Source organism: Lepisma saccharinum, chromosome 11, assembly GCF_977018435.1.
Source record: "Lepisma saccharinum chromosome 11, izLepSacc3.1, whole genome shotgun sequence".
NCBI classification, from domain to species: Eukaryota; Metazoa; Arthropoda; class Insecta; order Zygentoma; family Lepismatidae; genus Lepisma; species Lepisma saccharinum.
Window position 1 is genome coordinate 86,056,611 of NC_139239.1, and position 12,716 is coordinate 86,069,326.

The 12,716-nt window shown below is 37.7% G+C and overlaps 1 protein-coding gene across 2 annotated transcripts in view; it reads right to left on the bottom strand.

Annotated features, from left to right (window-relative positions):
- Positions 1 to 12,716, bottom strand: part of LOC145994955 (organic cation transporter protein-like) — a 206,130-nt gene that overhangs the window by 67,170 nt on the left and 126,244 nt on the right. For both annotated transcript variants that reach the window (XM_083131483.1, XM_083131485.1), the window contains exons 3-4: positions 11,513 to 11,641; positions 3,766 to 3,869 (exon numbers count right to left, since the gene is read on the bottom strand). In XM_083131483.1, coding sequence (XP_082987609.1) covers positions 3,766 to 3,869; positions 11,513 to 11,641 — 233 coding nt within the window. The remainder of the gene's footprint in view (positions 1 to 3,765; positions 3,870 to 11,512; positions 11,642 to 12,716) is intronic.

Here is a 12,716-nt window from a genome sequence, read left to right on the forward strand (position 1 = left end):
CTCTGCCAGTGCTACCGCAACGGGATCTGTTGCCTTTGAAACACAGTGTGTGTGTGCCTAATATTCAATAGCAAATTTTGAGAAAGGTAATGCGAATCGTCAAAAAACAATAAGCAAATTTACGCGTGTCGGGGGTCAGTGTGAAATGTCTTTTTTACACTGTGCAAAGTCAGGCGAATCAATATCACTTTATTGTGGATACCTGGGAAGAAGTTATGACATAACTTCTGTGCTTTGTTGAGTTTCTTCCTTTCATTCTTCCTGTTTTTGTCGTCCTCTTTTACCTTGAACAGGGGAAACCCCAGAAGAGGCGCGAAGCTGCTACAGAAAAGCAGGTTGGCTAGTAAATAGCATGTTCTGTAATTCGAAGTTCGTTTTGTAAGCGTTATTTTTTTACATTGTTGTCATGCAGTTTTATGGTCTTGTTGAGTGTTTTCCCATCAGTGTTATTGGATTCGTTATTGGCAGATATTGTAAATAGGAAGAAATGGCGAAACACGTATTCCATGATGTTCAGGGGGAAACGTTTTAAGGCCAAGGCCACAAGGGGGTAGGTTGTGGTAGACTCAATTTTTTCAAATAGCAAAGGGTGTCGAAGAATATGTCGTTTGAAACGTCTTATCATAACAACAATAATACAGAAAATTCGGGGTCTCTACGTAGCTCCAATTGACAATGGCGTGAAATCAAATGTGGAACAAGACCAGCATTGGACAGGACTCCAACTCCTACATTAGCAATCCTAGACAACAGTGGGAGCTGGAAAAATGTTCCTACACTGTAGCATGATTCGAAGATATCCTAGCAGTGTCTACAAATACGTACACCCCCTCCCCCCCCCCCAAGAATTGGCAAGCGTCCGTACACAAAACCGCACATCATCGCGCCCCTGAGATTGCTACCAGGAGGACAAGGACCGACATGTACAATCGCAACTCAAGTCAAATGGTGAAGGGAAGGAGGCACGTAGTTACATGTACGATGTCAACTGAAGGCAAATGGGGGGTTACAAGATGTTACAACACGTCCACCACTAAAAGTAAAATTGAGCTTACCTACTATTTACAGAAGATGTTCGAAATGAGCCCCATTCACTTGCTTGAAGGATAATGCAGACGGAGTATCGAACCAGACCAAGTAATCAGTGTTACTACCGCGATGAAGATTCAACAGGACCATTCTGTTTGTGTTCTCGTAAGCAAACAGACCGGACCGCAAAAGTTCGAAGTAACTTTGAAATACTGGATGGAGAAGAGTTGTAGTGTCGTACACACTGTATTCTACTAACGTGTTTCCTGTATCTTCCGTTACTGTGGTTATGTTTGTGTGTGTGTATTGGTGGTTAAAGTGTTTGCAACGACGAGAAAAATGAATGGTGCGTTCTGGCGCAGACAAAGTGGAAATTATCTTTCTTTTCGTTGAATGTGGCAGAAACTACCGTGCCATTGCTAGAAGATATAACGAATTGTATTCCCAACGCCCTAGTATTGACCATAAGTATGATTCAGACCTTGTGAAAAAATTCCGTGAAACGCAAAGCGTCAATGACAGACGACGTCCAGGACGACCTCACATAGATGAGGCAACAGTGTTGGAAGTTATAGGACGCGTGACTGTAAACCCTGAAACGTCTCTCAGACAAATAGAAGAAGCAAGTAACATTCCACGGAGTTCTATCAGTAAGGTGTTAAAATTAGACAAATTTCATCCTTACAAAATGCAGATAAAGCAAGAACTAGGAGATGATGATTTCGATAGACGAATTGAGTTTTTCGAAATTATGTGCGACAGGATTGCTAACAACGAGAACTTCTTACACAACATCTGTTTCAGTGACGAAAGTTTCTTTTTCCTAAATGGCTATGTTAATAAACACAATGTTCGAGTATGGGCAGATGTTAATCCCCATGTTGTGAGGGAAGGTTAATGTGTGGGCAGGTATTTTAGGAAACCACATAATTGGACCCCTATTTCTTAATGGCAATTTAAACGGTAATCTGTACCTGCAAATTCTACGTGACACAGTGGGTCCCTTGGTAACAGACCTTGTAGAAAACTCAGTCGATGTCAACGGTGTGCCTGATTTTGATGCGGACAATATCGTTTTTCAGCAAGATGGATGTCCTGCACACTACAGTCGGGACGTACGTGAGTACTTGAACGAACATTATCCCGATAGGTGGATAGGTCGTCGTGGTACCATCGAATGGCCTGCGAGATCGCCTGATTTGTATCCGATCGATTTTATCCTTTAGGGACACCTTAAATCTGTTGTGTACAAAACAGAACCTAGTAGTCTTGCTGTTCTGCAACAGAAAATAATAGCAGCCTGTAGAGACATTTCAGCAGACACGTTCAGCAAAGTGCGACGTGCATTTCATACTCGTCTGTTCTACTGCCAAGAAGTGAATGGGGCTCATTTCGAACATCTTCTGTAAATAGTAGGTACGCTGAATTTGACTTTTAGTGGTGTACGTGTTGTAACATCTTGTAACCCCCCCATTTGCCTTCAGTTGACATTGTACATGTAACTACGTGCCTCCTTCCCTTCACCATTTGACTTGAGTTGCGATTGTGCATGTCGGTCCTTGTCCTCCTGGTAGCAATCTCAGGGGCCCCCCTTGTGGGGGGCCCGGGTAGGGAATGGTTCGCCTCGAAACGTTTCCCCCTTGAACATCATGGAAACAATAAAACTGCGAGCGAAGCGAGGAAAAAATATTTTAGATCCAAATTTTTTCAAACGGAAAATAATATTGATTTAATATGGTACAAAAATAAATTAATGGGGTGTCATGGCATTCTCTTTTACAATTTTCTTTAATGTAGATCGTTCAGCGCCCAAGGCCAACTTCCGATACCCCCTAGACTTTGATCTTGAGAAGACTGTAAGAAAAGCAGACATTGCGAGCGAAGCCAGCAAGAAAATTTTACGAAATGTATTTGTATTTGTATAAAATTTGATATCGAGGGTGGCAATTGCCCCTTTGTGTCCCTCCATGTGCTCTTGGCCGTCTGGAAGAAATAATTCATGAAACATGTGAAAACTAATTCTATCTTGAGTATCATTTTGTCCTGCTACTCTTAGATTCTACTAGTTTTGCTTTTATTTACATCAATGTTTGCCCCCCTACAATTGATTTCCGTCCAAGGTTTTGGAGGGGCAATGCCCATTGCCCCCTGTGATTGCGCCACTGCACCCATTTCCACCGTAGTTGCTTTGAATTTTAATCAGCTTGAAAATACTTGATTTTCCTTAAGAGTATAATGTCTATTAATAACGGCGATAACATTCCTCTACAATACATTTTTAGGTGAAAGTATAATAATGTAATTACATGGACCTCTGGAAGGAAGAAAGGATGGCCCCCTTAGAAATCGAATGCCAACCTAAAAGTATATATTTCACACGTATAATTTGATTTCAGTCATAGCAATTTACATTAATGTGATAATTTCAAATTCAAGTGGTGTTTTTTGAGGGGGGGCAACACTATTATATGGTAATACTATATCATGGTAGCCTATATCCCATGGAAAAATACCTTGCTTTTCCCTCCGTGGAAAAAATCTGCGGACCTCCATGATTAGGGGGGGCAATTGCCCCTCCTTGCCCCCTGGTACGCACGCGTACGAGAGAGAGAGAGAGAGGGGGGAGAGAACATAAATTAGACATTTGAAAAGTGATTGCGGAATTCTTGAAATACTTCTCCCCCCCAAGATAAAGTTCTGGCGTCCCTAAAACATTGCATGCAATAAACAACCTACCTGTCGGAAATCATTCCAGAGCAGAGGCCGCCAAGAGCAACACCAACCAGGAACATCATCTCTGCGACGTTAATCAACTCAGCTTTCTCGCACACGAGATTCCACTGAAATGACAAAATTAAATGAAAATAATGCATATCTCTTTCTGGTGAAGCTAATTGCTTGAGAATATATTTTTTCGCAAGATTTCTCCGTCACATAACCATTCATCACCATTCATAAACGACGCATATAAGTATTATAAATATTTTATGCAAGAGGGTCGAAATTATGGCTGTAGTCTAGCGTACACTTTCTGCTACAATGCATATATATATATACGTGTGTATATATATATATATATATAAAAATTTCGCCATTTCTGAAGTGAGCTTATTACGGTCAAATACTTCTGGTTTGTGGAGTTGAGGAGAGTTTTTTTAATTTTGCGTGTAATTAGCATTATCAATAAAGTTGTTAACAGTAAACAAAATAATAATTTATGAAAGTAATATCAACGAGAAAACAAAATACAATAACCTGCTGCAAAGGATAAAATAAAATAAAATAAAGTGCTCACCCTTCTTCAATTATGATGAAACCTCTACAGGCTGTTCATGTGTATCCCACATGGAGACCTGAAAAGTTTCAGATTCATAAGTCGTTTGGTTGGGGCGCCGCCAGGGATGCTTCTGTGAAAGCCACTTTCTCAATGCTGCGGCAAATACAAATGTTGTGATGAATTCGCCCCAAACCTTACTAAGCTGTAACTACTGAATAAATTGCTTGAAAGCTAAAGTTTCTCCATTTCATGTGTCATGGGTATGTCGTGAAACTACTTAAACGGTGTAATGCCTGCTCAAATACTTATTGAGTAATCCATCCTTAACTTCCTCCTGCATTAGTGTGAATTTCTCCCATAAAGCATAAATTGGTCATATTATTATAAACTTGCTACATAAATTCTATCAAATTTCTAGCAGTATTGTTGATTTTAGAGAAAATACGACAAGAACAACAGTGAAGATCTTATTTAGAGTATTCAAATTTTAAAAAAAGATAGTTCAAATCGATTGATAATTAGGCGAGAAACAAACGATATTAAAATAAGAATTCCACCGTTTTGAATCCAATATGGCGGCTAGATGCGAAAATGAAACACAAGGTTTCTATGCAACTTGATTGTGCTCTCTCCAGTGATGTTAACAATGACCAAATGAGAAGTGTCAGTTTTAAGATAAAGGTTTCTGAAAATGGGTTCAGATTTAGGAACTAATTTGACAATTAACCACCTAAATACTCCGTAATGCATAAAATGCATAATAATTTATCGTTTATTTTTCAATTCGATAAATACCATCGACACACATCGAAAATTTTTGAAAGTGACTCCATAGCTGTCCTTTTATCGATGTTTGTTTTTACTTACAAAAATTTCTTTTATACCTTAGTAACTTTTCCCGCATACTGAACGTTTGTGTAGATCATAACATTCTTAAGGATGTTGTTGCTTAAAGTCCACTTTATGCACAGATAGGCTAATTGGGACTGAACCTACAGTTTAAAGTGGGATCTGAATCACTGTGCCATGCATAGGCGTAGCTAGAACTTTATATTTGGGTGTGCACAAAAAAATGAGGTCTTGCACCTTTTTTAATAGCATATTTTGCAACACAATCACTTGGTTCTTTAACTGCACTGATGTTTGTAAAGGAATATAAATTCACTAAATGACAATGTTGGAAATTTCTGAATATATGTAGTAGAAAAAAATCAAATTGCATAGAAATTACACACACACAAAATGTTCATAAATGTTAGAAACAAATACATCAAAATACACGTCATCTATAACAAGAGACGTCTGTCAAAGGGTACAATGTTCTTAAACTCATCAATAACTTCATTTACATCAATAGACTAAGCTTTTTCCTGTTCCACAAATAGCAAGAGCAGGGCTTCCAATCTATCCTGCTTCTTAGTTGCTCTTAATTTAGTTTCAACTTCTGGTAAGCTTGGAGAAAGCTGTCTCTCACACGTGCAGCTTGTGACAGGTATAGAAGAAAAGCGCTGTAGTACAGAGTAGAATGCAGTAAATATCTTCTTTCTCCGATGAGAACAAAAAATCGAAAAACTATAGACACTCGTTTCATCAGCGATAATGCACACGTTTGTACCAAGTAACGACATTTTCAACTTCTTACAAACTGCCGCTTATTTTCTCTCTTATTGAAATATCTGTCTTTAATTCTCTTTGATAAAGCAGCCCATTAGGGTGTGCCTAGGCACACCCGGCACACCCCGTAGCTACGCCTATGGTGCCATGTTAATCCACCGGGTATCGAACTCGGGACCCCTTGATTACATGGCGACGACGTTACCACTATGCCATCGGGAGGCCCAGCATGACTTTCTTATTTAATGTTTTAAACATATCCACAGAGACAGAGTTAATACTCAGTGTACGTTCCATGTCTCTATCGCTTCTTGTACAAAAGTTACGTTGAAAGTCTCGGTTGCGTGACTCTTTGGACACCCTGTATTACAAGTAGCACGATCTAATATTTTAATGTATGCAGCACACACACATACATATGCACAAACACTGACAATAATCTAATCTGACATGCTTTGGCATAATGACCATGATAATTAAGATTGTAATGCCCTTACGGTAAAGTGTGAATATTGCATGACTTGATGAATATTTTGTCATCTTCCGGATTCAGTGAAATTATTTTTGCTGTGCTTATAATGTACTTTGAATTATATTTTTTCCAAAAACACGTTTGGAAATCGTCGAATGTAAAATTTTCAGCAGTTTTCTTCCCAAATCCTTTCCCCTTTTACCGAGCCTTTATTTTCAATTTCGAGTCTATACAAGTTAAACTAGTAACGACTTCGTCTGACATGGTTGGTATCTTGATAATATGACAGATTAAAGAGGTCCCTCCATCAAATCACGTACACATCCTCTGTTTGAATATGTAACTCGGAGTCTGTAAGTGTATGCTGTTTTAATATTATCCATATACGGTATTTTGGTTTTAGAATATTATAACTTATACATGATCATCTTACAAATACCTAATACTGAAGCACCATTAGAAATTCGTTGAGGTTCTCGTTGTAAATGCTTACATTACATATATTAGACACCCCCCACTTACACACACACACACACACACACACACACACACACACATACACACATACACACACACACGCATACACACACACACACACACACACACACACACACACACACACACACACACACACACACAGTGTGTTCCATAATTTTCCGGACTAGGACGTGAAAACAGGAACCGCACACGCAATGACACTCTTGGGTATACATGATTCAAAATACTCGTACATTCCTTGTCCTTCAATACACTGAATGTAACGCTCATTCAGCTTGTTAAAACACTTCTGGGAGTCTTTGAGGGGAATAACGTTGAGATACTCGGTCGAAGCTTTTTGAATGTTTGCAACAGCATCAAACTGGGTACTTTTCAGCCACAATTTAAGTTTCTGGAAGAGGAAGTAGTCAGGAGGAGACAGATCAGAAGAATAGTGGGGATGATCAAGCAGAACAATTCCCTTGGAGGCAAAATACTGATGGACGACCTCAGACTTGCGGGCGCACCCGTCAAATTTATGCCTACAGACGCTTGAAAACCTCAAGGTAGAATCTTCATCTGACCGTTTGTCCAATGGGAACAAATTTTCTGTGAATGATATTCATGGAGTCGAAAAACGTTATGAGCATTATCTTGACACCTACGGGACTTCTTGGGTTCTGGGGACCCTTGGCTCTTCCACACCGAACTCTGGCGCCTTGCTGTTCATATTTTTCGCACTGATCACGATAGTTTTCAGAAAATTGGAATCCCAGTTCACCCTTTGGTTCTTCTGCTCATTTCCGAAGTGGTGACTCAGGTGGTATCGCTTGTTTTACTGTAACTTTTAAGTAACCAACGTTCAAATTTAGCAGCGAGAGAGAGAAAACATAAGGGTACTTGGAGAAGTGGTGATTTTCCAAATCATGTAATATGTAAATGAACTACGACATCAGTTTAGAAAATTATGGGACACACACACATTATGTAAAACAGTGCAACCATTCTCATGCACTATTTGTGTTAGTGGCAATTTCAATATCGCTTCCGTTCTTCACGTTTTCCTTTCTAGATCCTTTGCCGATGTACTTTATTACATAAAATATAACTTTCCAGACAATATTCTTCTTCAATTTCAATATTCTGCAAATCATTTTTGACATCAATATTGAATATTATGTATGAAGAACATGTATTTTCAGAATCTCATGCATTCTTTACGGGAAGAAAGGAAATAACTTCACGAAAATAGTGTAGAAGGAATACAGAAAAGATTTCCAATGTACACATCGTACAAAAAATATGTCTCTACGACAAAATAGCGTGTATTATAGTCATCTGCTTAAAATATTTGGGTTTAAGAGTCTCAGTAAAAATACGAAAATACTTGTATAAGACAATTAATGGTACAAAAACTACAAACTGAATAATAAATATAATGTGTTACCGTTACAATATGCTTGAATCCAACCAATAATCTTCAGATTTTTCAGTTCTACAGAATAATAATAGACTCAGTACTCTGAATAAGAAGATATGAAATTCTGGTAAAATATGGCTTGTTAAATATTAATGTTAGTTCACGCATTTTTTATTTTACATTTACGGGCGTAATAGATGTATATGACTTAAAAACTCCTTGCTTAAAAGTACTCGTGAGATGTATGTGATGTTCTGTCTGTATGTATGTCTATTTGTACAATCGCATATTATTTGACGTCTTAATCCTCTGCAGAAGTGCAAATAATAATAAATATAAATATTGTAAAATTATATGAATCAATATTGTTGTGTTCGAGTCCTAAGTGAAATGACACTTTTCCTGTTATTTTTCTGTCATTTACCCTATCGATTGCCTTTTGTATGCATCAAGGGAGCTTCAAGTAAAATCTACGTACTTCCCCTAATCTGTCGTCTAGAAAATTGAACTGAGATTATACCGCAGAATTTTTTTTTCTACATAAGAACCTAGAGCTTTATATTAACTTGAGTTTTTTAAAGTTCAATTTATGCACATGAAGGTTAATCTGGACTCGGCCTACAGTTTAAAGTGAAATCCGAATCACTACGTGTCTCTACTGGTCACCGAAGCTGGGATCCCTAGATGCTTCATGATTCTCTCTTTGACACTATCTGCAATTGTTTTGAAAAGTCAAATCAAGCATACATGTTGCCCATCCTGGGGAAAATGTAGCGGCACACTACATTGTTGTTACCATATTATCGATTAAGCCTATTATCAAAGAATCTGTGACTGAACAGCAATGTCAAATATCACGACTGCTAATGACACTATCGCGAATTTGTGCCACACACGTACATGATAAAAATTTCAGTTTTGGAGGGTCCGGCCAAACATCCATCCAACGAGAAATCATTGTAAAAAGAAGTCCACCTATAGCCTATATCCCATACACATATTTGTCGGTGTTGTTGGTCAATAATCAGGAAAAATTCAGACCCTTTGAAAAAATAAATTATGAATATATCCTTCGTTTACGAATGGTGACAAGTATTTATGACATATTTATGATTAAGACACACACACACAACATACTTTATACACTAGGCCAGTATGATGGTGTTTTTTTTTTTTTTTTTTTTTTTTTTTTAATTTCATTCGAACTGGTCTCAAGCAGTGTGGCCGTGGTGGCTCAGTCGGTAACGCGTCTGACTACCATGCTAAAGGTCCCGGGTTCGATCCCCGGCCGGTTCAAATCCGGGAACTTTTCTAACGATGGAAGCGGCCCCGGCGTCCACCCAGCGTCGAATAACATGGGTCCCTGGGGGGTTAAGGCGGTCAGGGGCGTGATGCTGATCACATCACCCCCACTCACGACCGGATCAAGAAAGTGTGGGGCGTTACCCCCACACCCCCTATACGCATGACGGGTGCTATACACAGGGGAGCACTTTACCTTTTACCTGGTCTCAAGCATGGCTTGAAATTTAAAAGAACAAGCATGCAGAACTTTGAGATGTAATTTAAATATGCTAAGTGAAATGAGAACGGGTAATAATATTAATGAATATGGGAATTTACATGCACGTTTCAATGATTTGACTATATTTAATATGTCTCGGGTTATTCCATGTAAAATCAACTGATAAAAAATATTTTTGAACATTTAGGATTTAGATTTTTTGATTTTTTGTTTATACACTACCTAGCAAGACAACAAAAACTGCCAAATTTCAGATTTTTTCGGCTCTTAGATTTTGAGTTATTGACTTTCAAAAAAGCTAACATCCCAAATTTCGACGACATCTTGAAATGTTTAAACAGCTGTAGATCAAAAACTGTTTGACCTAGAGAACTCAAATTAGTGTCATTCTCTCCTGCATTTAATGAGCTTTAATTTGTAATGCAACATGACTCCCGTATTTGAATTTTATATTTTTTAAAATACTTCAAAAAACGTTTTTTTTTGGAAAACTCAAAAAACAGCATTATTTTTTTAAATATATTTTTTGAATATATATATCGTGTGCAAAAAATTAATAATGGTATGGCAATGGGTTCCTATGGAAATTATTATTTTTGTATTATAATGTGTGCGAAATTGGCTAAATTTCTTGATTGATTTTGATTGATTGATTGATTGATTTGCTTTGTTTTACTTCGCTTTTCGTGCCACTTTTGGCTAATTTGCGAAGATGTGGATGAATCATGATATATGAAATTGATGAATGGATACTCACAAAGAACAGCCATGCCTATGCCGGGATTCGAACCCGGGACCCCTGCCGCCGTATCGCGCGATACAACACCGCCACGGAGGGCGGCTGCTAAATTTCTTGACTTCCATGTTAAAACCACAACAATATGCTGAGTGGTTGATGTTGAAATCTTCATATTAGTCTATTTTATCATTTTTGGGCTACAAATAACATGAAAATGACTAAAATCTGTCACTTTTAATATCAGGTAAGCAAATTGTAAAATGTACGAGGGGATGTCATTAAATAACAGGAATTTTATTCTAAACTTCATGGAGATTTATGCACAACGAAAGTTTGTGTTTTGGCACTCAAAAAGGTTCCTTAGCAACACGTGATAAAGGTGTCGTGACTATCGAGCGGTATGCGCCTGCGCAGTAGCTCGTTCAACATGGCCGCTACACAGTTGACTTGCACCGTAGAAGAGCAACGAAATGTTATTGTTTTGTTTTTTTTTGGTCTGAGGTAGTGAAACCTATGAAATCTACAGCAGAATGAAGGTTCAGTATGGATACAATTGTTTAAGTCAGGGGAGAGTGTATGGGTGCAAAGATTTAAAGACGGAAGACGAAATGTCAGTGATGAACACCGGAGTAGGAGGCCAGTTTAGGTGGCAACCGAGTAAATGAAATAGCAAATCGGTCAGCGAATCCGTTAATTTAGTAATTTCTGAGATGTCAAGGTTCAGACCGTGGTTGATTTGGCATGGAATGACCGTTAGATAACACAAGCCTTTAGTCACATAATCACAGGGGTCTACATGTTAACATGAAATATAATTTTCGTCATATATTTTAACTATAGTAGACTACGATATATCAATTGTTTAGACAAGGATAGAACAGAACTACCTTCCTATCCATTTACTGCATTTATCTCTCATTGAAACATTTACACATTAAAACACTCCAAATAAAGCATACCTCACTGATGATCGTGGAGTGGAATTCTTCCTTGTCGAACTCCCATTCGTTACAGGGTCGACTGTTGTTGAAATCATTACTGTAACTATTGTTTCGGACTGAACAAGCATCATATTCTATTGTTCCATTCTGAAATTACAGAAAGTATAAATTATTCAACACTGAAACAATCTTGAAGAAAGAAATAAAGTTTTATTTAATCAATTTATATTTTAACCTACTCTTGAAAAAACTAAAATACTATTGGAAAGACATGGAGGATTTTTCTTATCCCAGATTTATTTAGAACGAAAATTAATAACGAATGGACCAAACTGATGACAAGAGAGAAATAAAGCATTTAAATAATATATCTTCAATTTACATGAAAATGTAGTATGTGCTCAGTTTTATACTCGCAAATATCACATGTAAAATGTGCATTTGGGGTAAATTTTCGTTTAATTGTCAACTTTTTTTTCCATTTTTGTGGGTCGTCCAGAATAAGGCCGCTTTGAGTTGCTTCCTCTCTGTGATTCAGTATTTAGTTTTGTGTAAAACAAAATAAAGCTTTAAAGCTTCAGAAATACTGTACAATAAGTGGCGGCAATAAAGCCCCACAGGCTCCGCAATGCAGGACGAGGGCTCGAGCGAACGGGGTAAGAAACAGATGTTTTGTGTTCTACATGTAAATTGTTAAAAATAGGCAATTCATGTAGTTGATTGTAATTCCAATAAGGGTATTAACATTTCTATATACCTATATTACCCTGCTAAAAAACAGCTAAAGAGACTTGATGTAGCAGTACATACGAGTACATACAAATTCATAATACAAAAATGACAGAAAGTAGTTTTTGCCACACAACACTAATATCGCACACGCTCCAAAGGAAAATAAATCGACACTACATCATGATAACCACACTGACTGCGAAAGGGAAACAAGGCTGTTGATATCAACCGTCGGTACCGTCCACTTGACTTTCAAAGCATTCAAAATGTTTACATTAGTTTCTTCGAGAAACAATTGCTAATATTCGAGCACTGTTACTTGGCTCCTGAAGATGAGGTAACGATGTAAAAAGTTATTTAAACACTAGAAACTCCTTCCTTATGCAATCTTTCATGAAATAGGCAAGTAAAAGGACTTGATATGTTTTATTTTGGATACTTCGGTACGTATGATCATTTTGCACCCTTCTAAGAACACGGGGAAAATCCC